Genomic DNA, 27,813 nt, shown 5'->3' with positions numbered 1-27,813 from the left:
AGCATCAAGTGTCTTCGGTGCGTTTTTATTTTCAAATTCGGAAGCATTTTTGTTTGACGATTATTTTTTCTCACAAATTTTCCGGCATCAATTTTCAGTGTCGGACAAAAATTAAGCATTTATCGGGCCTTAAAGAAAAGATTGGCGCAAGATCTCCGGAGATCATGCGCACGACGTGATTACCTCTGAAAACCTCCACGTACCAAATAAGGAAGGAAACAAAATGAGGGCTCCGGTTCCCTGACAAAGAAATAGCCTCACGGTCAGTCCAGCGCAGCTGTGTCGGAAGAAAATATGCAAAATGAAAATGTAGCTGAAGATTCCCCACCCCCCACTCCGAAGGTGGTTTTTTTTTTGTATCAGACGACAACTTTAATACGGGTTTTTCGGTTTTCCCCGATTTTGAGAAAACCAGTGACGGGGTCGATTTTCGAGTTTCATCAGCAATTACCGAAAACGTGCAACCCCAATTATGAGCTGTCGAAGCCAATTTAATGCCTCGCAAGCGTCGAGAGTCCTTTGGGAGGGGCGCAGCAACGTGCAGGGCATGTAATTGTGCGAAACGTTTGCGGCGCCGGGGCGGCTCGGATCGTCTTCTGCGGTCCTTCGTAAGGCAAAACACAGCGGGGTGGCATCGGCGGTGGGCTCTCCTTCCCCCGATGAGGGGAACGGGCATTGGCGCGGCGGCTACTCGCCGCCCGCTTCGTTGGACTTGATGAGGCGGCGGGCACCGCGGTTGGCAGGCCCCTTGGGCTTTGCAAACTTCTGCTTGACGATGTTCTGCTTGGGATGGAGCTGGTCCAGCAGGAAGGTCTCGTTCAGCTCGCTCGGGTCGTCGATCTCCACCTGAAGGGAAAAAGCGAGAACTCGGACGTTCCGACAAATGCGAGGAAGAGGCCATAGCACTCGACGGGGATGTCAACGAGCTGCGCTTTTTATTGGAACGTTACACGACGTGATGAGCGGCGAAGGAACTGTGGAGGTATAAAGGACTTCATCATCTACACACATCTCTGGGGGCATTGCGTCATTTGCTTCCGCGCCTACCATAGGTGGTGTTCGTTCGACGCCATATCTGAGGCGACTGCTTGGAACAAGTTTCTTGCTTATGATCTCCCAAAGAGGGCAATCTTGATGGTGCACAATTCGCGCGTTGGAAGCGTCGTATAAGCCTGCAGGCGACATGTGCTCGGCAGCAGCGAGCTCGGATATGGCCGCCAGTGAATAGCACCCATACTCCGCCTTGTCCTAGCTCAACAAATGACGAAGGCTATGATTCGAGGGAGCCAATCGGCAAGTCTATAGTCTATCTCACTCATTGCATGCAGTGTCCATAGTCTATCTTACACGTTGCACACGGTGTCTGTAGTTTATCTCACTCATTGCACACAGTGTCTATAGTTACTTCGCTCATAGTACACAGTGTCTATAGTCTATCTCACTCACTGCACACAGTGTCTATAGTTACTTCGCTCATAGTACACAGTGTCTATAGTCTATCTCACTCATTGCACACAGTGTCTATAGTTACTTCGCTCATAGTACACAGTGTCTATAGTCTATCTCACTCATTGTACACAGTGTCTATAATCTATCTCACTCGTTGCACACGGAGACGAGCGACTATGGTCTATCTCGCTTCTTGCACGCAGTGTCGTCGAATCCACGGGCAGGGGAAGGAGGAGAGCCGCTTTCGTACGGATATTGAGTGACAGACTAATCTTTTGGAGGGACGCACAAAAAAGGGTCCGAGTAAGAAGGGCCTTTCTCCTTCCCCTCCCCTTCAACTCCTCGAGTTACGCTCTCGGCCCTCGGTAAGGGCAGTCACATTCTTCGCCTCCGTTGCTCCGATTGGCTCAAGAAGCCGCGGCGATCGCTCTTTGCCAAGTTAAGGCGAAACAAAGTACCGTAAAATACCGGGTAAGCGCCCACTCAAACTTTGGAGATAATTGAAAAAAAAAAAGGGGGGATGGGCGCTTGTCCGGTCATCAATTTTACATATAAATGTACCGTGCGTATTTTCTCTGATCTTACGAATTTGGTAATGGGCGCTTAATGTGGTATGGGCGGATGCGCGATATTCTACGGTATACACTTCACTTTACGACGGCCCACGGCGGACGCTACGAGCCATAATGGCCAATCTGGCAACCGCGAACGCGTCGCGTGACTACGCAACCCGTGCATCACCGCTTCCCTCCCGAAGAGCACGGTGCCGCGAAATATGTGGCTTTTCGGCGGCTTCGTAACGAGTATTCCCTTCTGGCAGCGCAGTTCGTTTGTTTGCATATTTTGGATTATTTCTAATAATACGTAGTCCCCACCCGTAGCTTGGCGACAAACGGAGTAGAGGTCCGTAGCGCATCTCCGCGGCGAAGTTGCAGTTTGGGGACTTGACGCGGGAGGCGACGGAGGCCGATTGGACTCACCTTCTTGGCAATGGGCAGCTCCACCTGGGTCTCTATGGTCTCGACCAGAGGGGACTTGCAGCTCGAGTAGAGCATGCGCTCCTTCACGGGGCACTCGTGACTCGCTATGGAGTAGATGAACACTGCGGAAGAGGAAACGGAGGTATTCCGTCAACGCCCGGGCAAAGGACGAAGCCTGTTAACGTCTTGCCCATAAGTTTGCATCCGAAGCGAACGTCGAAGGATCGCGGTCTTAGACCCACGCTGGAAAAGGGTACTCCGCTCGTTGTAAACCGAGCTGCATATTGTGAATACCTATGTGGAGGGTAGCTAAGCAGATCCGACACCGTAGAACGAGCCAGAAAAATCGGCGCGCACATAGAAAGTTTTAACTTTCACCGAATGTGCATTGAGCAGGTGTTTTAACGTGCAAAATTTCAAGGCATAGTTCTTTCTGTAAAAAAGGAGAGCGACAAACTTGCCAGAAACATCGGGCGCGTTCGCAGACGACCGAGTTGGCGACGCTATTAACTTGTGGTGCCATCTCCCAACAGGCTCAGCGAGCAGACAACAGAGTGCATCATTTGCTTCTTATGCCTATCAAAAGATGGCATAATAAAATAAATAGGCAAATAAATCAGATTTATTTGCTTTAAGTCAGATTAATTTGCTTTAAATCAGATTAGTTTGATTTAAATCAGACTAATTTGATCTAAATCACCATAGCCCGAAAGAAATAATTCTTTATCACTAGGTGTACTTTTAAACATGACAGAATGATTGATTAATCTGTCCGATCTCTGAAAACAATGGAGAGTTAAAGAATTACTGTATATTTAAGTTTTTAAAGTACAGTTTAATTAACAAACCTTATTGATGTATATCGCACCATACTAGAATAAAAGCAGTTTGATTTTATTGGTTAATTAAAAAAGCTTTATTTGCTTTGTTTTAGATAGGACATTACTTCTCTTGTTCTCATTTCTCTCGCATTTTGATTTGCTTGCCAACGACATTACGTAACAGACAAACAAAGTGGAAGGTAGAAAATTCAATGTTTCCCTTTGCTGGCACTGCTTTGTGTTTTTCTTAGAACAGTAACCCTAGGAAAACAATTTTTTTTTCTACCTGGTATGTTTCGAAATACATGTTTGTCAAAAAGAAAAATATTTTTTGCCCAATGTTTATGCTACAACACAAATTTTTCGATTTTTGACCCAACTAACTATACACCAACTCATGTTTACAAACAAACCGGAGCGCCCCTAGCGGACGCCACCGGCGCCGCGCATGCGCGAGGGGGGTGTGGGCAAGAAGCTCGCCGTCGCCCATAGACAAACCATTGAAATGCGATGTTATCGGCGTCGGTGTGAGTCCCCCTGCTCTTTTTCGCGTTCAAATTGTTGATTTTACGTCTTCCTGGCGATGTCCGACTACTTGAGCGGCGTCAGCGAAATTACCAAGGCTCGTTACACCGCGAAACTTCGCGCGAATAATGTGACATGTGGCGATTCATTCCGCGTGGACGCTGCAGTATGTACGCTAAAACCTGATTCGCATGATGAGATTTCGCTCGCAATTTTCAGTCGCGACGCCGCTCGGGCTGCAAAAGCGTGAACTGTAGCCGAGATGGTCGACGTCGATACTGAAAATCGCAAGCAGAATCGGACCAAGTCAATTAGGCATAGATAGTGATATTCGCTGGTAACAATGATCAACATCTTGTATTTACTGTTTACATCGAGCCTGCTTACCAACCTTCAAACGTCAAACGTAAGTCTTTTGAGGCCTGCACTTCTTATCGCAAGTACAGGGCCAACATATACGGGCCGGCGTCGTCTAAGAGAGCAGACGACAAGCAGAAACGTTTGAGAAAGCAGACGACAGCTCGAACGATCAGGCCGCCGTTTGAACTTGAAGACGCACTGAACGTAGTCCGCAGGTGGTCCGCACAACTTGATGGTTTTCTGGCGTTCATGTTGCAACAAAACAAATAAATCTGATGACCACAAGTATCCGTGAATTCAACCCAAAGTGCTTCCCGCCCAAGCAATCGTTGTCCGAAAGCGTCTGCTTTTCCCTTTTTACGGCACATATCCAGATTCTCGGACGAACCGAGCACTTGAAAATTGACCTTCAAACCTTTCTCGACACTTTTGGTATGGCCCCAGTTGTGGCGTTTTGACGAGAAGGCAGGTTTTTGTCTGGTTCCTTTCAAAACAACGCAGGAATACACGTCTCGCATGGGGACTTCTGCCCACAGCCCCAGACCGGAAGTGCGACCGACGTGCCACCACCGCGCCGTGACGTCACAGAGATGAGTTGGTGTATAGTCAATGACAGGTCAAGAACGAAGTGGAAGCTCCTCCCAGCCCTTTCCAGTTTAGTAGAGTGAACGCTGGAGAGGAGGCGACCTCCTCTCCACCATTCGCTTTGCTGAAGTGGAAAGGGCTGGGAAGAACTTCCACTTTGTCCTTGACCTGTCGTTGGCTATACACCAGCTCATGTTTACAAACAAACCGTTGTTTGTAAACATGTTGTCGACGTCGGTGGGAGTCCCCCTGCCCTTTTACGCGTTCAAATTGTTGATTCTGAGGCTTCCTGGTAATGTCTGACTACTTGAGCGGCCGCAGCGGAATTACCAAGGCTCGTTATCCCGCAAAACTTTGCGCGAATAATGTGACATGTGGCGATTCATTCCGCGTGGACGCCGCAGTATGTACTCTGAAGCCTGATTGCATGATGAGATTTTGCTCGCAATTTTCAGTCGCGACGCCGCTCAGGCTGCAAAAACGTGAACTGTAACCGAGATGGTCGACATCGATACTGAAAATCGCAAGTAGAAAAGAACCAAGTAAATTAGGCATAACAAGTCTGTGATGGTAACTGGTAACAATGATCAACATCTCCTTGTATCTACTGTTTACATCGAGCCTGCTTACCAACCTTCAAACTTTAGTTTTATTAGGCCTGCACTTACTTCTTATTGCAAGTACCGGGCCAACATTTGGTCTACGAGCCGGTGTCGTCTAAAAGAGCAGACGACAAGCAGAAACGTTTGAAAGAGCAGACGACGGTTCGAACGATCAGGCGGTTGTTTGAACTTGAAAACGCACTGAACGTAGTCCGCAGGTAGGCCACACAACGCGACAGTTTTCCGGCGTTCATGTTGGAACAAAACAAATAAATCTGATCACCAGAAGTATCCGTGAATTCAGCCCAAAGTGCTTCCCGCCCAAGCCGTCGTGGTCCAAAGGCGTCTGGTTTTTCTTTTTCACGGCACATATCCACATTCTCGGACGAACCGTGCACGTGAAAACTGACCTTGAAACGTTTCTCGACTCTTTTGGTACGGCTCCAGTCGCAACGTTTTGACGAGAAGGCAGGTTTTTGTCTGGTTCCTTTCAAACCAACGCAGGAATACAGGTCTCACATGGGTACTTCTGCCCACAGCCCCAGACCGGAAGTGCGCCCGACGCGCCACTACCGCGTCGTGACGTAGCAGAGATGAGTTTGTGTATAGTGTGCGCTCTGAGGTCCAGCGAACTCGGGGCGCACACTAGTTGGGTACAAACGCTTCCATTACCATCCCAGAGATACAATTTCGGTTTTGTCTGCAAATAAAAAAATTGGCATTGTAGCATAAATACTGGGCAAAAAAAAACATATTTTTTTTTACGGTTATTTATTTGGGACGTCTGTCCTAACCAGGTAAAAAAAAATTTTTTTTTTTTATTTTCCTAGGTTTAGCGTTTTTTTTAAGTTTGCTATAAATCTTTCTTGCTCAATTAATATTTCATTTAAATATACGAGACACATTTACCATAGAAAGCATAAAATGATAGACAGACATCAAATAAAATAATATTTCGGTGATTATTTTTGCGAGAAAGGTCCGATTTAAATCAGCATAGTAAAACCCCTGAGATCTAAATTGTGACATAAATCCCCTCAATTTTTATTCTCCATCTCGGTGCAATGTATACACGTTTTTGGCACATCACCCAGGGGGAAAATGTCAAGTCAATGGCCCCCTTTTGTAGGAGGGGACAGGAGGGGGCTAACAGCGCATAAGTGCATTCTATGGCCCAGCGGACCAAGATGACAATGCAGTTAGTTTAATGACCTACACCTTGTGCTTGTTATTGGAATAACCTACACCAGGGGTTCTCAAACTTTTTTGGTCTCACGGAACCCCAGGAAGCCTCAAAAATTGCCAAGGAACCCCCCCACCCCCCCCCTCCATATTTGCCGACCGAGAAGCAACAGATGCACAATTGTAGGCCAATCCTGCTTGTGTTGCTTCCCATATATCCCCACCATATCAATCGCGATGGCAGTACAAAGTGAGATGAAGGCGCTTTGCATGGTCCTGCCGTGCAGCCTGCGGCAATGGGGGGGGGGGGTTGCAATTTGGGTGCTCACGGAACCCATGAGACCAGCTCGTGGAACCCCTGTGTTCCCCGGAACCCAGTTTGAGAACCCCTGACCTACACTTTTAGTTCCAAGCAACTTCGTCTGCCCCAGCGTGCTGGCTTCGCATGTATCAGAATAGGGGCCATTCCGTAAGCCTCCCCGCAGGCGGGAAGAGTCACAGGGGAGAACTATGCTTGTTCGCCTGTACTCCCTTCCATGTGGCATGAAAAGGAAGGAAAGAGGAGAGGAGGACTGACTATTACAACTCTGTGAAATTGTGCCCCGCACCAGAAAACGTTCCATGAATTTAACTTGTCTTTTCTCACAGAAAATGCAGTTCATTACGCGAAAGTCCTATACGGGCAGTTACGGCTAAAAAGAAAAATATTTTGGTTAAAGTGCAGTGTCCTTTCAAGAGCGCAGACTAACGTGAAATATGACAGCAAAAAAAATTTCCATAAAACGAATGTGACATTTTGTCTTGAATGCCAAACAGTCTGAAATTATCCAGAATGGCAAGATCCCCATGCTGCTCGCTAACCAGCAGGCCTTCCCCACAAAGGAGATACTTGTTCATGAGAAGGTGGAATGGCTAGTTCCAAAAGAAATGGAACAGCGCTTCACGGAATCAGCTCTTGAGTCAAATGAATGCCACTCAAAACGTCCCTTTACTTGTGGGTGGAGTAAACATTTGCTTACTCCACCCACAAGTATAGGGTGGTTTCGATACCCAAGCTGGTTCTAAAGTTGCCCGCAATATTCGGCACCTGCACGTAGCAATTTCGAATGCCTACTGAAGGTATATTCTACTACTCCGTGAAATTTCAAGGTGTATCTCTTTTCCTGCAAGAAATAAGGCCGACACCATTGCCACGGTCAATGGCGGATGACGACGCAGTCGGCTATGTTAGCGACGCTTGTGCTGGTTGTGCTTGTGGCACCATCTCTTGATAGGCGCAGCGAGCGGCGACACACTTGGTCAAAAGCAGACGACATCATCATCTGCTTGTTTCACTCATTGAGGGACGGTGCCACAAGCACCACCCTCGCTAACTCTGCCGTATGCGCCGCCGTTCTTTGAAATGGGCAGCACGCCATATGGCACGGGCCTGGTGACCGTAGACGCACCTATGCTCCTGAGCTTTTCTCCCTCGTGGTTGTGTGGGAAGAGGAACAGGTGGTAGCGGGGACGGTCCCTGGGCACCAGCGACGCCAAACCCGTGACCGCCACATTGTCGCGGCACGCCAGGTTGATCTCCTCTTTGTCCGTGTCGATGCTCTGCGCAAGGCACACGCAAAAGGGCATCCTCTTCAGCACTGGGCAAGCAAGAACTGAGCAGGTCATCTCTCCTCGAAAGGCTGCTTTTTTTCTTCGGTCGGGGAACACCTACGTAAAGACGGCTTGTCTGTTTATTTATTTATTTTCATTTAGAAAGGTTAATCCAGACCCATATGGGAGCAGGGTATTGAATAAAGACAAAAACAATAAAAATATGGCTTTACAATTTAAAGAAGGACACTACCCAAAAAGGTCAACTTCTGAACCTTTGGCTTACAGGGCAACTCCAGTCAATATTCTTTTAATTTGTGATTACGACTTCTTTCAGCTAAAGCAGTGTCCCTGAATTACAAGGTATAATTGTTTTTTTTTCTCGGTATTGTGTGTTGTTTTATAATATCACGGCTCAAAGCTGGGTTTCTGGTGTTTATGTCAAAACCGAAACTATCTGTTAGAGGGATGGCAACACGAAACGTCAGTCGTACGGCCGCGACGTGACGTCACAAGGGTGGTGCGATACGCGGTACAACCAATCAACCGCAAAAGCACCCTCGTGATGTGACATCATGAGAGTACTGTGCCAGTGTTCCTTGACTAAAAGCTAAGCCGCTTGCCGCTTGCTAAAGAGCAGCTGGTCGCATCTTTAAAATCGATTTTAGTGGAGTACATGGCATTACTTTGATGTAACATTTCGGCTGTGATCATGTTTTGTGCCACTAAAGCAATACCAGTCATTTATTTTAGCTTTCTTTTCGTCCGGAGTTGTCCTTTAACATAAATGATATATACAGTATATAGTAGCAGTTGTGAAGCAGAATGCAGTGCACACTTTCGTCTGTGTACATAAATTGTGAAAGAAATTATAGATTATTTTTTATTAGAAACTGACGTTGTGTAGGAAAACTATCATTAGATAGCCAATGTAATACCCAACACTTTTTTCACTAGATATGTAGCATAATGCCTGAAAGGTGCAATTGGGAAAACAAAATTTCCAAAAAGTAATTCATTTTATGCTAGCATTGCACTGAAAAATTAAATAAATTTTTTGTCCTTTATGTTATTGACAAGATCTTAACATATTTTCTAAAAGGTATCCACAAAGTAAGAAAGAACGCCACAGTTGGATTGCCCATTGAGTTCCACTTAGGAAAAACAATGAGTGAGCCTTTCCTTTTGTCCTGGTACCAAACAATAGTTTTCCTAAAGGAAAATGTATGCAAAAAAGTGGAACGAAGAAAAACACATTCAAAGTGCTCAAATCCCACATTTTCTTGAGCATTGGTGGACTGAAAATAATTTATAAAGAAATAACTAGGCAATGTAAACAAATTGAACATTTGGGGAATACTTCTAGATGTTGGTATAACATTTTTCAAAAACAACATTTTGTAGATTTTTTTTTTTTTTGTAGTATTTACCTTTAAGCTTGAAATACCAAAAGATTTTCTCGCAAGGTAGGAAAACCTTTCTTACCACCCTTCCCATTTCCCTCTCTCTCCCACTGTTATCTTGATAGGGACTCCTGTTGCTGTATCTTGGGGCTGGAAAAGCCGGGAGCTTACCCAGCTTATCCAGCCTAATATGCCGCACCAAAAAAAGTCCGACAACCCCCTTCCCCCTTCCCCCCCCCCACCCCCCCCCCCCCCCCCGCCTTTGCTGGCAAGATAGCAGTGGGAGAGGGGGAAATGGGAAGTGTGGCAAGGAGGATTTTCCTACCTTGCGGAAAATGATTTTGCAGGTTGGCCTTTAAACTGAAACTAGGAAGTAAAAACAAATAGAATTTTGTGGCATTCAAAGCAAAAGAAATTCAAAATGCAAGAATTATCATTTATGCAGCAAATTTGGAAGCCCATAAAACAAATAAAAATAAACAATTTTATCTTGCGAGGATGAAAGTACAGTGCTCAACGAAACAAAATGAACCAGCGCAGCCCATGGCCTCACTCGAATACAATCTAAGCTCGTTACAACAGACCTCGATTTTGAACAAGATTTCGGTCTGTTGTAAAAGGAGTATGTTGTATGTAGATATGAAGTTAAGTCAAAGTATGTAGAGGAAAACCAACCGAACTTCACAAATCGGTATGTTATATCCAAATATCTGCTGTAACCAGGTCTGTTGTAATGAGCTCAGATTGTAACTGCGTATGATTTGCTTGAGGGGCGCATACAGTTACTACTCTAATGAATAAGAATTACTCTAGCCTCTAGAGTAACCACATGGTTCTGCCATTTGGTTGATCTAGTAATCACTAGAGTCACTGTGTCTGCGTGGGGCCACGCGCTCCGCTAGTCCATTTCGTTTTGTTGAGTGCTGTACTGTCCACACAAGGTATCAGATACACAAAAGACATCTACAAGACATCTACAAGAGAAGCATCCACAAAAGAAACATCCACAAGAGACAGATACATGAGACATCAAAAAGAGACATGTACAAGACAAAAGACATGTGTGAGAGACAACTAGAAACATCTACAAGTGGAGCACTCACAAGAGAAACATTCACAAGAGAAACATTCACAAGAGAAACATTCACAAGAGAAACATTCACAAGAGAAACATTCACGAGAGAAACATTCACAAGAGAAGCATTCACAAGAGGAACATCTACAAAAGGAACATCGACGAAAAAGACACTTGCATGGGCATGTATAAGAGGGATACCTATGAAGAACACTGGCAATAATACACGCTTGAGTGGTGCACTCCAGCCTCTTGAACAAGCACGGAAATAGGGCCCAAAGAAAGCAGTAACTTCACCAGCTGAACATAGGAGAGCTGTCCGTCCTTCAGGTCAAAGAGGGCAGCCACAGCATCGTCCGACATGGGGAAGTGGAGTCCCCGCAGCGTCTGGTGGCGTGCATCGATGGCGACGTTGGCCGAGGCCTCCCCCTTGCGGATGACGTTGAGCTCCTGCTCCGCCAGCGTCAGGGGCGCAGGTGCCGCCTCCGTGCTCAGCAGACGGCGCACCCCGGGTAGACGCATCTCCTCCCGGTTGGTGCCGAAGAGCTCGTGCGAGATGTTGCCGCCGCCAAACTCCTTTTTCAGGGTCGCTTTGGTCGAAGCGTACAGCATTTTCTGGCGCACCTGCACAAGCCGGCATCTCTGGTTCGAGGCGTGTCCCCTAAAGTTTGGGTGAAGCTTTTATTTTCTCTATAAACCTTAAGTGACATCATAAACTTAAGTTAGCATTTGTTTTCGCACGTCTCAAATTAGGGGGGAAAGGGAGTGGCGAAAGACACTGATTAAGAAAAGGCAGGACAGCTTTTAGTGCACTTGAATACTTTTTTCTACATCTATAAAATTAATTTGCGATGCCGTTAATGACGCAATCATGCACATTTAATAATTAGAACCACCTGCATTGCATAGGGAGCCTCCAAGAGTTACTGAAGACTATAAGTAAGAAACATGTATGTATGGAGAGCCTTCATATTTAGCTTACTTGCCCATGGCAATGGTAAAAAAAGGAAAGTCCTCTTTCCTCTCATTTATATTGCACCATTTTCATTGTTTTTGCTTCAAAAGCTTGGTCCTAAAATTGTCTTCATAAATTGGAGTTGGCCTTCAAATCCAATATGTTCGAAAACCTCAGAAATATTAACCCGTCTATCTCAAGGCTTTAAAAGGTTTGCAGCCCTGAAACTACTTAATATTAAACCTCCAAAAATAGTTAAAACCTCGGACGCTTGCAACATGTCCGTTTCAAATAGGCCAGTACATTCCTTTTCTTCCCCAACAATATATGACCAATGGGCATATAAGGAAAGGAATGAAGCAGGGTGGCACTTGCAGGAGAGTCATCAGGGGACCAGCTGATGAAGAGCCAGTTGTAACCGTTCTGGCAGGGGCTGTCCAGCCGGAAGAACAGGTAGCACGGCTGACCACCTTCCACCAGCGGTAAGACCAGGGAGTCATAGTCTGGGGACAAAAGGCAACACCGACTGAAATGAATGGATGGTATGCATCACCGTTTTGTACTTCTAAGTGACAAGCCTCTTTGATTGTTTAAACGTAAGCAGAATTTTGGCTCAATTGAGCCATGCTGTAACCAAAGTTGATTGAGCATGTTGAGCTGTGAACAAAGTTTTGAGGTTCGTGAACCATGTTCCTAGGCTATCACTCAGGAGAGCTAAGAACTTGGTCGAATCCCATGATGCGTTCTTCAAACAAGTGACACGTTTGAAAAAGCAACTCAGCTCAATTTCCCTTATTGAGGAAGCAATGCAGCCCTCTATAATCTCATCCAGGAAGATCATATTAGAATGCAATCTCGTCAAATATTTATCAAACTGCACATTTAAGCTCGACATGAACCAAGTCAACATAGTCTTTTAATTTAGCGGGTGACGTGCAGGTGCCGTTAGAAGCAGGAGGTCCTGCGATGCTAACAAAACCTGCGCTGTGTTCCCTGCGAAGTAGATAACGCAACTGTTTGTACAACATGGAGCAAGAGATCCTTGCCGTAGTCAAAACAAAGGTGCACGAAACATGTACTTCTTATGAAACAAATAATGTAGGGGAGTTCATTAGTACTTCTCGACATAACATCGCCCCATTATACCAAATTGTCTGCAACTGAGTGGAGTTGCTTTTTAATCAAACTTGGCAGCATGCATGTGCGTGCATACCTGCATGTTGATCATGCATCGTAGTGCTGGTGTCTCTTGTTGTTGATGGAGTGATAAAGGCAGGCAGGAGCTTTTGTAAACCCCTCTTTTCGCTTGACAGCTAGCTCAAAGCCTTTTTACCTGCTGTGCAAAGTGCTCGATTTGGTCCGATAAATAGGTCCCACGAAATTTATTACAGCAGGAAGCTCACAAATGTCATAAAGGTGAAATGATCATAAATACGAGAACACGGCATTCATGCAGTTGTCAAATATGATGTGGGTAGAGTGTCGTACTACCACTTGCCAGTCGCAAACTCAATGTCGAACGAACGTAAACAAAGTGTCAGTATCGTCTGCGCTGGTAACCTATACAGAAAATGGAATGTGGAGAAACATGTTGCTGACTTTTCCGCATTGTTTATAATGCTATATAAACGAAACACATATTCATATATTTGTAGCTGTGTTCATCATCATCATCATTTTTTAAGCCTTGAAGGCCCTTACGGGCATTTCTCTTATATAAAGATAATTATTATTACATTATATATTATATTATATAATAATGCGGTGGTCAAAATTGTCTACTGTACTTTATGCTATTTTAAGCGACAAAATGAGGAGCAATTCACTGGCGGGGGACTTATGCAACTGAAATGCCAGCGTGCCAGCGGAGCATGCAGTTTTGTTTTTACTGTTTTTTTATAGGAATCTACAGGCTCCTGTAGGTTGCAGAGTGAGACAACAGAGTTCGATGAACAGTAGTGGTGTGTATGTCGAACCACACCCTGCCATTGACTGTAACTGCGTCACAAATGCAACACTGATTTAATGAACTCGGGGCACGCATACCTTGTTCCCACGAGCCCTTGGGTGCCTTGTGGTCGACCAAGGTCAGCTCTTCTGCAATTCGATTAGGAACATCAACCGGTAGCTGGGCAGCTCTGAAACCTTGGTTCATTGAAGCAAAACAGGCATCGGGTAACTCACCTTCAACAATCGATACCTTGAACACCCTCACTGTGCCATCCTTACACCTTGCAAAAAACTTCTTCAGCCCTGCATTGGCTGCAAGGCAGAGAGAGGAGAGGTTCGACATTTCTTGGTTGTGTCACAATGCCTAAAGAATTTCCATTATAAAACTGAAAAAGGCTGGTGTTACAAGTAATAGTAAAACCTTGACGGGAGCGTCAGTAACGCATGTCCCAAGGCATCTACAGCATACAGAAGATTTATAACAAATTATCTTTCTCCCATGGACATGGGCAGGAAGGAGGAAAGGGAATTATTATTGTTTTATGTATTAATTATAATATGAATTATAGCAAATCATATTTAGAGTAACAGAAACAGGAACAAGTAGACACAAGCGCAGAATCCAACATTTTTTTTTTTTTTTTTGTGCCAACTTTTGCTCTATTTCCTTCTAGCAATTAGACGAGAAAACGAGTGGACTAATTCACAACATTGTTAGTCTACTTCCTTACTGGAGGTGGAGCAGGCCATAAAAATTATTCTTTATTCTTTCGCGTAATGATCTTCAATTCCAACCCCGAATTTTTCGAGCGATGGTTTTCCGTAACCCCCTACATTCTCATACATTTATCTCTTCCGGAATGCAAATGAAGGTCACGATCCATTATCCATCGGCACTTTGCAAGGCTAAACACGTTCGTTAAACGCCCACGACATCGACTCGGCTATTTTCGCGCCGCGCGTGTCTGGCGCTGCGCATCAGCTGTCAGCGAACCGTGACATATGCAACGGGAAATTCGAGCACGCAATTCCACGGCTGCCCCAGTAACGGTGACAAGACGAATATACGTTTACATGCAAAAATAAATTCAGCGGATGCATGCCTCTGGCACGAACTGTTCAGCTATCATCCACAGATCTTTCTGAGGGGCAAATGAACGTCATTATCCTCTGGCGTGGGCGCATTCTGATTAAATTCGCACTTGCGCAATCGTTCACAAGTGCATCTTGTCTTGGGTCCCAGGCCGGTTGAATCGGGAAGGCATGCGAGGTTCATGCAAAGGTGAAGTCGACTCCATATGATAACGCTTCTAAAGTTGCCCTCGTGTGTATGCTATTTCGACGCAAAAACGAAGGCTTCCTACTTACGGTTGCGTTCATCACAACGCCAAGAATTTCACAATAACAAGCGGTCCAGTTTACACGCTAAAATAAAGCGACTCGGCGGTTAGCCGACTAGAAGAGAGTTCACACGGGCAATCATCTGAACTCCTGACTTTCACGCTCCAGCACTGCAACCACAGTCGATTCAAAGCATTTACAGGTAGATTGCCTGCCGTTGTATGATTAGGTCCGTTGACTCACAGGAACAGGTCGACAGATCGAAGTAAATCGACTGGTGCACTTCATTACATGCTAGGGAAGCCACGCTATTCGGTAGACGGACTGGACGGCACCGTCCGACGTTGAACGGTCCAAAGAAGCCCACGTCTAGGTGCGATGCCCGTACATTACCCTGGATTCCGGTTTGATGGGACATCTTTCCTGTCGCCTCGTTGCCGTTGTTGATATCGCCGAGATCACGGAGCCGGATTTTTGTGTTTTTCCGCCCCTTCTCCGCAGGTTTGACTTCAAGGGTAGTACGTCACGCCCTCGCTAGGAACTCGCGCAACGGTGTCCGATCGGCATGGAGCCGATGAAACGAGCCGAGATCAGTGTAATAGAATGAACGAGCGGGTCAGGTAGACTAGTTCTTGTTAGCCTTCGCACGTTTCACACCGCCAGACCACCGGCCCCACGATTGCCGACAACCACCGCCGAACACGGAGGAGGTGGAGGCAGGTGGAGGTGGGGAAGGGCCTTCCGAGCAGGTTATTTGGCCTTGCCACGGTCAGATGGCGCCACGATCGTTTTCGCGAGCGTCACCTAGCGAACCAATTTAGAAGGAGTACGCGGGAAATTTGAACGGCATTTGACTTTCATCGAGTTTCCTTTGATGGGTAAGCCCCTAAGGTTGCCGAGTGTGTTAGCCCACCGCAGATCGGAGCACATGAAGTGATAGCTCATGCTGCAGCACTCAGCGATACTGGGTTCCAATGTCCACCCTGCACGTTTCTATCTGGTTGACAACTGTACTTGCACGCTGCCGTGTACGTGTCATTAGAAAGTTTTCGTGGATCGTTTTCTTCGTCCCGCAATGCTCTCCGCAACCCGCTACGATACCCGCTACGATACCATCGACGCGCAGGCGCAGTAGCGGCTTCTTCGTTGCGGAGGGCTTAGCGGAGGGAGGAACGCTGTCTACGAAAACTCCCCACTACTGCGAGATGCACGTTAAAGACCCCAAGCCAGTATCGGCTTAAAGTATTTAACATCACGCAGTAGCGATACGTACACGACTGCGCGCGGGTACGATGCTCAACAAGATAGGAACGGGCAGGGCCCCCCTGAGCTAAAATAAATACAGAGAGTTTCCGAGAAACGAGAATCGTGTTTATCGGCCTGGCCCTTGGGTATATAAACTATGCATCGCAGAAAGCTCAAACTCTCCGAGGAGGTGACGATGGCGATTGGGATAGAACGTGAAAGTTTGAGAAGATGAGGCTACCTGAATCAAAAGATGATTGAGAAAAACAAAATTTCTCTATGAGCCGACATTCATGCTAAGCATAATATCGTTAAAACACGAAATGACACAGTGGAAGCATGCAACATATATTTCACAAAAAAAAGACTTCTCATCAAGAAAGAGGACATTGTCTTTTTATTTTTTTTATTTATTTTTTTTTTTTTATTTATTTTTTTTTTTTTGCTGATACGTTCTTTTTTTTTTTTCCCCATTCAAATAGATGCTGCCGGCGCCCACAGTGTCATTTCTTGTTTTGACGATATTAGGCTTAGCTGGACGTCGGCTTATTGAGAAATTTTGTTTTTCTCAATTATCTTTTGATCCAGTTGACGTCATGTTCCCAAACTACCGCGTTCTATCCAAACTGCTATAGGGTCCCATCCTCACAGAGTTTGAGCTTTCTGCGATGCTTAGTTTATTTACACGAGCCGAAACACTCGGTTCTCGTTTTCGGGAACTCCCTTTGTTGCTACCACCACTGGCAACATTTCTCATCTGCAGCGGAAACTCCAGACGCCCACTGGTGTGGTCTAACTTCTCAGTGTCTAAACAAACAACACAGTTTTGGCGTAACTCCTCTTCCGAAGATCAGTGTTGAAGGGTATCGAAATTGTACCCTACAAGATGACGATGATGATGATGATGATGACGTATGAAGACTTTTCCAAAGTGCACGCCATCTAGTTGCTGTTGCACCAAATATCCGAAAACGCCATTGTGTTGGGCAGGGTGTCGAACCGAAACTCGTTTCAGTTCGGTTCAGGTCAAGGTTCACATATTTCGGTTCGGCTCAGGTTCAGCTCTGGAGCGGAAAAAATAACGGTTCGAACCGGTTTAAACCGGTTCATACCGGTTCATATAACGGTTCAATAAAAGGTGAAAAATTTATCCGAATATTCGCACACCTCCACTGCCATGAAGTGCGTACAGAGATCATCGTCGAAGAATTGAGCTTCCCTCAATACGGAAAATCGTGTCTTTCCCAGAACGAAGTATTACACTTTAATTATACCGAGACAGCAGTCAAAAGCTGAGGTGGCTTTCTCTGCCTGATGTTACGTCACAGTATCCGCTTTTGCCAACAAAAACGCAGTGTGTTTCGCGGGAGCAATCTCAGCAGTTGGTTCTGTTAAAATTGAATTACTTGTTCGGCGGTATCAAATAAACTCATTTATTGATTTTGTGTACTCCATCTGCCTATTGAAATAATCTTCGAAAATTCAAGACGTGACATGGGGAAAAAAATTAAATATATCTACTGTAAGAATGGACGAGTGCCTCTCCAAAATTTTTGCATGCACGCGTCATCTTAATTTTACTGATGTGTACGCTTTGGCTGCGTGAAACGACTGGAGGAGAAGGACATCATCTAGCGTGTCCGGGCTCACAATAGCGTTCGTTGGCATGATAGGACGTAGTTTAACCCCGAGAAGGTCCTTTCCACGCTGACTTGCGTGGCCGGCACTGCAAGAGCGACGAGTGCAAATGAATGTAAATCGGGGAGCCGGGACTTTTCCTTTTCCCAAAATTCCAAGACATTGCTACCCTGGCTAATTCGGGGCACCTTTTCAAGGCCGTTCAGTTGGGTCTGAATCTCCCCAAAGATCAAAGAATGCTCGCTAAATGCTTCCGCTTTCTTTTTCTATGAGAAACGGTTCGAGGTCGTCATCAAGGCAAGTGGAACTCCCCGTTGTGCACGGTGCTTGAGGTTCCTGTGGCTGGGGCGAAGCTCCCTCCTCGCCAGTAGCAGATACTGCTATGCTCTGGAACTTTCCTCGCTTGTTAACATGACACGAACATGACTGTTGCTTGATCGCCACCATCAACGTTCGATGGAAATAAAGTCATTATTATTATTAGTACTAGTAGTAGTATCGGGGTTCCAAAAATATACTCTAAAAGAAAAGGGTAATGTCTCACACCCTTTTGTCCCATATAATACACCCCAAAACTTCAGTTCGACCTACAGCGCACAAGAATCGAACAGACGGCCCAAAATTTTACGAGGGTTTTGATAACGGTGCGATGTAACTTACTAAATAGCTAAACTACGTATGAAAGACTACAGAAAGAAAACACTGCAGTTTTGCAGTAGAAGAAAAAAAAAAAAAGCTTTTTTTTTTTGTATTTAGTAGCACGTACGTTAACTATTTTAATAAGTTGTACCACACGGCTATCAAGCCGCTCGTGAAAGTAAGTACCGTCGGTTCAACTTCAGTCACTGTACGTTGAACTGAAATTTTAGGGTGTCTTAAATGAGATAGAGAGTGTAAAAGTTAATAGATCTTTTCTTTTTTTTTTTTTTTTTTCTGAGAGTACAGCCGCACAGAATATGTCGCTTGCAAGTAACACCTTTTCTTGCCTTTTCATGGCAGCTGCCAACTGATTCGCGACCGGGGTGTCAATTTTCGACGTCTCAATTCGACATAGCCATGCTTCGTAGAAGTCCATCAAAGTTAGTTGCTCCTTTTGAAGCTGCACGTTTGCTTAGTCGGCCGCGGCCCCAGGGAGGAAACTACGCTGCTTATTGAATAAGGCAGTGTTCACCATCGTCTGCAATAAACCTCTCTCAGCTCCAACAATCGTTGCATCATGGCGGCGGTGGACATCCCCCTCGTGACGCAATCCAGGATCGGCTTCTTCAGAATCAGCTTACGAAGTGGAAACAACACGGTCTGCGACCCATTTTTTTCTTTTTTTCAGAAATTTTTTGTGTTTTTTGTACAATGTCGCTAGCAGCACGTGTAGCAGTGGCATAGCCAAGATTTTATTTCAGGGGAAAGGGGAGGGGGGGAGCGTTCAATGGCATTATACCCCCCCCCCCCCCCCCCTCAATGACGAAGCAGGGTGAACGCGGCGGTACGGCCGCTCACACAAAGATTAGTGAGGCGGCGCTGTTAAGATCACACGGCTAAAGCTGCATTATCATTTTTCAAAACGGAGCAGGCTCCATTTACAGGAATACGGGCGTGGTGGCTTTTTGTTCTACTCTCGTTGTAGTTGCGGCCCACCAACTTTAAAAGCTTCCTCACAGCACCAACACAACTCCTCAGCTCGGAGCGTGGAGCGAAAGCTTGCCCTGGGAACCTCCTGGGTTCGATCCCCGCCGCCCCCGCCCGTTTCGATCTGGATGAGTTTCGTACCGGCACGCGTTCGTGGGATCACTACTGCGTGTTGCACGTTAAAAATCCCAGGTTAGCGGTTGTACCGCACTGGCTAAATTTCTCATCTACAGCTAAGAGACCGATTACCCGTTGAGGCGCATCTCCATCAAGGCTGTATAAACATAAAGAGCAAGCCAATTTTTTTTTTTTTTTTTGCCAACACAACTCCCTTTGATTTGAGGTACCGCTGCATTACCAACGCGTGCCGGCCAGACAAAACAAAATGATAGCTATACTGTCACAAAAAAATTAACAAAAAAATATTGACGCTAAAAATTAGAGCAAGCCTTCGCCCACCAACACTGGGCAATATTCCAAGACAGCATTAAAATGGCCGAGACAGCGGAAGTTGAAGTTCTGATGTGGCGAGTAACAAGTCGGCAACGTCACTGCTCTAATATTCCCGCTGGAAACACGAAAGAGCATTTTAAGCACCCCGTTTTCTTTTCCTTTATAGATGACCTGATCACATAGTTAGATGGTATATTTAAAACGCATCGGCGTAGTCCGTTGCAATTACTTTCGTCGCTCTGCCTGCAAAAATCTTGGAAAGCGGAGCAGCTCCCGGCGCTGAAGAGTTTTTGGAGCTCTATTCAGGCCTGGTTTCAGTTCGTGTACTCCATTGCGAGCTGCTCATATGGATTGCCAAATGCAAGAGGGAGGAACGTGAAACGCCCGTCACGTATGTGCGCTACAGGCGGTCGCATTCTGTCCGGAGGCCCTATTCCCAAACGTCCGTCGTCTCCTCAAGATCCTAGCGACTCTGTGCGTAACAACGACGGAACCTGAGCGTTCGTTCTCTTCACTACGACGGTTGAAAACATATCTGAGAGCGTCCACTTCGAATGAGCGACTGCTCGGTCTAGCGCTTTTGAATGTTCACCGCGACATTGAGGTTCAAGCGGAGGACGTCTTGGATATTCCTTGCCCTGAACGAAAGGTATTTATGCTCGCTCGCCAAGGTTTTTATTTGTATATGACGTATGACAGCCCAACTGCCCAGAACACAATTCGTGGCTCAAAATTTGTTTTCAATCGCCCGAAAACTGCCGATCGAGAACTAGCCGGTTAAGTCACGCTCACTCTCGTCTCTCTGGTCACGTGCCGTTTTCTGTGGTTCTATGGAACACAACCACCAAAAATAATCGAAGTCGTGGGTCATCGAAGGCACACACTCAATACTAAACATAAACAAAAAAATATCATAGCCATTTTTTTGTGGCTGCTAAAAAAATGCAAATACGTTGATTGCAAAAAAAAAAAAAAAAAGTTGCACAGTTACGTGATGTTTAATAACTTTCACCTGCACTATATTTCTTCTTCCTCCCAAGTCCAGTTTCGGTTTTGGTTTCGATCATTTGCGTTTTCTGACTTTATTAAAAATTTACGTGACGCTGTAGCAAAATATTGATTGGGCAGTCTTCTAACACTATACTGGATCGCCAGGTGCTTGGCATAAATGAGATGATCAAGAGAGCCATTAAATTGCTTTCTGAAATAACTAGTCACAGTTACTTATTTATTCGCGGTAATTTCTAGTCGAAAGCACGTAATTCTGATCAGTCCTCAAGGTGTGCGTAAGCGCACCACCACCCGTTACTTACAGTGCAGCTGTTTTCACAATTCATTTAATATTACTCACATCACTGACATTGTTTTATATTATCGCCATATGTTCGTTTTATTAGGTTCGCTTGGGCTTGATTGAGCTGTGTATTTTAGTGAGGATAGTTTGTTATACTTGGCCTTGAAATTGCCATCCTTTACCCCAGGAATGTTTCGAAATATCCGTTCGCTATATATCTGAGATCAAGTTTTGCATCCTGTCAAATGAACATGAATGAAGAAATATTGCCTATTTTATTTATTTGAGCATTTTCTACCCCACAATCACTTTTCTCGAAAGCATATAAGTTGGAGATGGTCCGCGCTCCCCCTTTGCTCCATGGCCGGTGCAAAACTGACTGCCTGAGCAGAGGAGCGAGCGGGTCCTCGGGGGAAAGGGGAGTAGGTTTGGCACTTCGGGGGAAGGGGGAGGGGGGCTCGACCCCCCCCCCCCCTCTCCCCGCGCGTTCTGCTTACGCCACTGAGCTGTAGACTTGCGAGTGTCATGTACAGCGAGCTGTAGCGTGTGCACAGCACACCTCATTTTTTGAAGAGGTCCCTCATTCGAAAAAGCAAAAGCTCCTTCTAATCCTTAGAGGTAGGAGGCATTATATAAGGCGCCACTGTACGCGTGCACGTCTCCTCTTTGGTCTGACCTTGCCGGGACTGGGCCAGCAGATTTTTCTGCAAAGAGAGCAGCTGTTTACAGCGTATCGGCTATGTTGTCGGTCGTTAGACTGTAGACCTGCTCTGGGGAGACGTCGTACTTTGAAAGCACTTGAAGACCTTCGCTTTTCAAACGTTCTGCGGTGTGTCGCTCGAACATTTCTTTCATTGACAGCGTTTGCAGGTGAATTTTCCCATTTTTGACGTTCACGCCGAGAACTGCGCGTTCACGCCGAGAACTGCGCGTTCCAAACGCCTGGCGAAGTCGATTTTCAGTGACACCAGCGTGCACTAAGGGGCTCAGAGATTTCTCTTCTGGCAATTTCTGCGTTTTCTAAGTCTTTCTGCCGGACGCTTTCGGCACTATAGACGATTGCAAGCTGGGCGACTGGCCGCCGCCATGTCTCTGCTCGAGCAGGCACGCCCGTGCGATTACGAGCTTGCCAAAGCTACGTTCACCCGCGAGTTGCACGCGCTTGCACGTATGGGGCACCACTTGTGGCGCCATGCTTGCAATTGTCTATACTGTGACGCGATCTTCGAGGTCCTTCAACACGGGATCGATAATTTTTCGGAACCCGAAGTCATCCATCTCACAAAATGGCCGGCCGTTTGTGGTGACGAGCTTGACGCATGAGTCCACAACTTCGTTTCCGATTGAGTTCGACGTTACACCGAAGTCCCGTTGCACGGCAGATGGCAATATTATCGCTTGAACGGTGTTCTTGGCGACTGACTGGCAGCATGGCTGCTACTGGTGGACGGCTCAGGAGTGTTGCTGCCCGACGTCTTGTGTATACCAAAAGCGCATCATACACTGCCTTGTGGCGTCACTGTACGTGGCGCACGAGGTTGGCAGCATGCTGTCCGGAGAGCCGCAGCCGACATTTGTCAATTCGGCATACTGACTTTTTTTTTTTTTTTTTTTTTTGTCACTCAAATTCTAAATGGTACTGGGTTCTTCCTCGGCCGCACCATCTTGAGATGGATCCGTTGGAGCCTATACAAAAAGGTGAGAGGCATCCATTTTATTGAAGCTCATTTTAGTGAATGCCGGTTTAGAGACTCCCGTTTATGCGCGGAAGAACCGAGAGAGAGAGAGGAGGGAACGAAATCGCGCGAAGGCGTCAGAACGCCCAGTTCTGGATGGAGGAATTAGTGGGTAGACCTAAAGCTTTGTCCGGCGAGTGCATGCAGTGAAGCCGTTGTCTTCACTGCACTCGCCGAAGTCCGGCGTTGGGCTCTCGCTTTCAAACTCGTTCGACAAGTGTACCGTTGCGTCGGCAATATATCAATGGTCTCGACAGGCCCCCAAAGAAGTCTTCACAGCGACCGTGCAGTCGTGGTGTCGAGATTGCCAAAAATGTATGGAACTACACAACGAATATATAGAAAAGTAACACAATTTCTGATGTTTGGCACGTACGATTCTTTTATTTTTTTTAAAAATAATTTAGGAGGAGAGCCACTTTTCATGACGGTTATTCCGTTAATTATTGTCTGCCGTGCCTGATAAATACGTAGTGAAGACGGCACCCGCGTGTAACTGTCACCCTTTATTTTCTTAAAGTCTATTGGAATTAAAATCAAACAGATCGTGTATTAGATTGAGTAAATAAATTCGAAACTCCACGCTGTTTTGGAATAAAACATATTACCAGTATTTTATTGAAGATGCTGAGATCACACACCAAGCACTCATATCACCTTATGTTTGTGAACAATTCAGACATTAAAAAAAGTATGACGAACACATCCGTTGACACACACGCATTCCTCTAGGATACTTTCACTTGCACAGTCACGAGCAAATATCAATCTGACACGCGCGACGCGCGCGCACACACACGCACACACACACACACACACACACACACACACACACACACACGCGCGCACGCACACGCACAACACACACACACACGCACAACACACACACACACAAACACGCTCATCTGTGCACCATTCTTCGGTGAATGAAAGATGAGTTGAAATAGTGTGAGTAAGTCTGGATGTCACGCCATTTTCAGACGCCAACAAAACCACCAAACCAGTTTGAATAGCCGTAGATTTGTCGCTTTCGACCGAAAAACACCGATACATACGTCGGTCTCAAAACTTCAAAATCAGTTAAAAAAAAAAAAGAAAATTCGAATTTTGTTACAGTTAGGGCTGTTTTTGCCGGAACCCTATGTGGATATGTATTGTTTTTGTGCCTCCAATGACGATACAGTGACGAGAAGAAGCCATGCACGCTGTTGTTTCCGCTCATGCCTAACTTAGTAAATAAGCTCAGTAGAAATATCACCTGTTCAGAATTAAAAAAAAAAAAAAAAATGTCGAATAGAATTTTTTACGTCTAAAATACACTCGCGGAGAAGAGAAAATATTAATGAGATTTGTGCGAACTTTGAGTTCTAAGAACGTTCACATTTTTTTTTATATCCAAGAAATGCTAAAGGTGTAAATGAATTATTTCTTCAATACCATAACATGGAATGAGCAAAAGTTTACAGCATGTTTTTGTTAGATTATTTACGCTACAATGATATCTCTAAAACACATAACGTTACAATGATATCTCTAAAACACATAATCACATAATAAACTGTAACCTGATGAGGAAAACAAAAACAGCTTCACTTAGTAATTCTAAATTGGCAGTGCTTGCTTTAGTCGAACATTCTCTAATTCTACATTTTTGTCCGAATATCGAACCTCGTAGCTCTTCAAGTCCTGTTGGAGCGTCTGCGAACACTGGTCTGTGAGCACCGTCGTCCCGATGACGTCACGCACGCAGCGACAACCCTCGTCCCGTCTCAGCGGCTCGTAACCACCGCGCACGTCCAACGAGAAACTCGATCCCCCAAACGTCTTCATCCTCCAAGTTCTCCGTGGCCCCCGCGACGCACAAGGACAGCTCCCCACGTCCAGATCTGCCAGGGATCTACTTTCACAGCAGAATTCGGGCGACAGATCGACGTAGACGGCTGAATCTGGAGTCACGTCCTGACTCGATGGCATCAGCGGCGCGCCGCAAGTCTCCTCAAGGTCGAGCCGTAGCCTCGGTGTGGTGCCCCTTTGCGGACGCAGCACGGGCACCACGGAACCAAGAGCCCAAGTCAGATCGAAGCTTTGTGCAGCACTTTCTGAGCTACACGAACTTCCGAGCCGACGTCCACCACTCGCTGGTCGTCCCCAGGACAGGTCATCGAGGCTGCTGCGACCACCCCTGGACCACGGGGAACCATCCAGAGTTGCCGGCGCCGTCGAACCGGCCTGAGCCCGAAGGGAATCCTGTTCTTCGACGTTGTCTTCGTCGTCCTCTTTCCAACCCACGGCTGCCATGTCTCCCGACGGATACGTTTTACCCGGACACCTGTCCCTGAAGAGCAGAGACGCTCGCAGAGCTGCTTCCTGGCGGCGCTTTCTTGCAGCTACCGTTTCTGGGGGTAGTTTGAGGGAAGAGTGTGCACACTGGGGTACTAGAAATGCGTCTGGCTCGTTGTCGTCTGGCCGGTCGGCGCTAGTCAGCAGCGCTGGCTGCTGTTGTGCCAGCGGGGCGTACAGGCGCAGCGTGCAGGAAGCGTGACGGACTGCTGGCTGAGCTGCGGCGAACGCGATGGTTAGACACAGGGCCAGTTCGATCAGGAGGATGGCCAGTCGGCGGCACCACCAGGCCCAGGGATCCATGAGCTCTGTGCCGGTCTGGAGGATGGTGTGTGCAAGCAGAGGTGTCAGGGTTAAGCCCAACAGCGTGGCTGCGAGTACGGCGCGAAGGGCCGGTCTGGCGAAAGGCAGGGGCAGGCGACGAGGCATGTAGGCTCCGTCCTCCTGCACCAGGTGAAAGAATTTATTTGGTCTGAGGTTTAACTAGATAACCATGTTGAAGTAACCTGATACCGGGGAAGAAGAGAAACACCAAACAGTTTTGATGTTAGTCTTACTTATTTTATTTTATTTATTTATTTCATAATGCAGAGTTTTACAGATCAAAGCAGAATGAAAAAAAAAATAACGCTACATAAACTGTGGTTATAAGGAACTAACATTCTAAATATACTGCAACACAAGACAGTTCAGAAAACAGAAGTCAACGCAAGTCACAAGGAAACCCAAGTCAACGCTACATGAACATTGGTTACATAAAAATGACACTAAATATATAATGATACGCAGAAGCATAGTCACGTGACAGAGAAAATATACAATTTTCAATATCTAACCATTTTCTCAAGCTCGTAAGCATTAGCAGTAATACAAATTCATCTAGTACTACATAATTACTTAGGTGCTAACACATGCACTCATAACTACAAAACATACAGGATGTTCGTAATTAAATTAAATGAAGTACTGTAATGGCGATGGGAAATCAGGCAAAGAAAACAATTCCTAGGGTACTGAATTCCACTCACTCGTCTTCTTCCCCAGTCTCATTTTAGTTCAACATGGTTAACATTCACCAGCTCGCTGCACGCTTACTATATTTTCTTCACTAGATGTCAACGTACCGCAAAATTTTGCGTCCGATCGAGAAAACGAAACTCGGTTTTTCGGCGCGCATAAAGGAACTTCGCATCGTAGAAATGTGAAACTGCGTGAGAATGTGAAGCTATTTGTGCTAAACACAAACTTAGGAAAGAATTACACATAGGACAGGACACGAAAAAGCACATATCTCCAAAGGTGTTTGTCTGTGTTTTGCCCTTTTATGTGTAATTGTTTAGTAAGTTTTTACACCTACCAACGAGCTAACCTCAAAACGGTGTTGGATGCACATCTCTGAAAACATGACATTACCTGAATCAAACGACCCCAGAAAAAACATCATTTTTCTATTGACAGACGCCCATCTAAGCTTAAATTTAGAAAACCAAAGATTACATTGTTAGCGCCTGTAACATTTATGTTAGTAAAAAAAACACGAAAAAAAAACCTTGTTCTCAGAAAAAACGAACAGACAATACCGTCTTTGTTGTTGAAGATTTTTCTAACCAAAATAAATACTACAGGCGCCCAAAATGTAAATGATTTGTTCAACGGCTCCTATAAACAATTGGTTTTTCTATTGTATCTTTTAATACAGATAACATTATGTTTTCAAACTTTCTTATTCTATTACCACCGCTGTGTCTTATTGTCACAGAGTCTCAGATTTCTGCGATGCGTAGTTTATTTATACGCCTTGAAAACTCGGGTTTCATTTCCTAGATCGGACGAGGTAGTTTTAAGCCAACGATAAATGTCCAACGCCAGTTCACTATGAATTCTCCAAGAAATTCTATGAGGCGCAGAACGTTCCTACAGTGTATTCACTGACCAGCAATGTTGTGTGCAGTGCTGCTCTGCGCGTGATGGCAGAAGGCTACAACAACATTAATTACACGTTAAAAGTTGTACTTGGCAGACGATACGTTGCGTTACCCACGAGTTGGGGTAATAATCACACGTGAATACCTTTTATATCATGATCACATTCATCTCAACTTGTAGAACAGAATTGGGCATGTGTCGGTGTTTTCTATTTTCTTGTTTTCAAGACTGTCCGGTCTAACCAAAATGCGCGAGCGAATATTAAAGCGGCACTTGTAGGCGGCAAGCACAGTGCAAAATTGGGAAATAGTCGTTCGCACGACGCTTTTTAAAATAATTATTTAAACGCGATAGCATTAAGGAGCTCGTGGCGCGCCGGTCTCGGTGGCGTGCCAGAAAAGTTGGCGTGACGCGAAAATCCTGATTGGTCGAGAGGGCCATCACGTCGCAGTCACATGACCTAGGCTGGTCTGTCCGGAGGAGCGTAGTTTCCATCTGCCGCGGAGGAGCGCAAAGTTTCCGTTCATCGCCGAGTCCGCCCTGTGGCGCTGCGACCCTGCCGTCGTTGTTCTTTTGTGGAGAATGCGAACCTCGCCGCGGGGCCGGCGCTAGACCTCCGGGAGAGAACACATGTTCGATGGATGCCGTCTGCTAGTGCGGGGCGCTCTTCTGAGTCGTCGTCTTCTACGAGTGCCTCACCTACCTCTGCTCCCGCTCGGCGATGGGGTCGGCTACGC

General features: G+C 45.9%; 1 protein-coding gene across 2 annotated transcripts; it reads right to left on the bottom strand.

Annotated features, from left to right (window-relative positions):
• Positions 1–346: 346 nt before the first annotated feature.
• Positions 347–15,565, bottom strand: LOC120841472 (twinfilin-1). Of its 2 annotated transcripts, XM_040212370.2 has the most exons (8): positions 15,212–15,565; positions 13,712–13,789; positions 13,574–13,624; positions 11,903–12,030; positions 10,870–11,196; positions 7,953–8,103; positions 2,430–2,551; positions 347–846 (listed from the first exon to the last, which is right to left on the bottom strand). In XM_040212370.2, the coding sequence occupies exons 1-8, from the start codon at positions 15,234–15,236 to the stop codon at positions 688–690; spliced, it is 1,041 nt and encodes a 346-aa protein (XP_040068304.1). In that variant the 5' UTR covers positions 15,237–15,565; the 3' UTR covers positions 347–687. The 2 variants fall into 2 exon arrangements, with proteins under 2 accessions (XP_040068304.1, XP_040357577.1); XM_040501643.1 differs by having other exon boundaries at positions 13,574–13,789; positions 15,212–15,550.
• Positions 15,566–27,813: the final 12,248 nt, after the last annotated feature.

This window comes from Ixodes scapularis, unplaced genomic scaffold, assembly GCF_016920785.2.
Source record: "Ixodes scapularis isolate PalLabHiFi unplaced genomic scaffold, ASM1692078v2 PGA_scaffold8__174_contigs__length_109621045, whole genome shotgun sequence".
NCBI lineage: Eukaryota > Metazoa > Arthropoda > Arachnida > Ixodida > Ixodidae > Ixodes > Ixodes scapularis.
Note: the sequence above shows the minus strand (reverse complement) of the source record. Positions and strands in the feature narration are given on the sequence as shown.

Bases quoted from the DNA above. Each gene is read 5' to 3' on its own strand.
- LOC120841472 (XM_040501643.1), bottom strand. From the start codon at position 15,236: ATGTCCCATCAAACCGGAATCCAGG. The intron at 13,790-15,211 runs GTAATGTACGGG...TCTGCCTTGCAG, and splicing joins CCATCAAACCGGAATCCAGG to CCAATGCAGGGCTGAAGAAG. The intron at 8,104-10,869 runs GTGAAGTTACTG...TGCCTTGCGCAG, and splicing joins AGCTCTCCTATGTTCAGCTG to AGCATCGACACGGACAAAGA.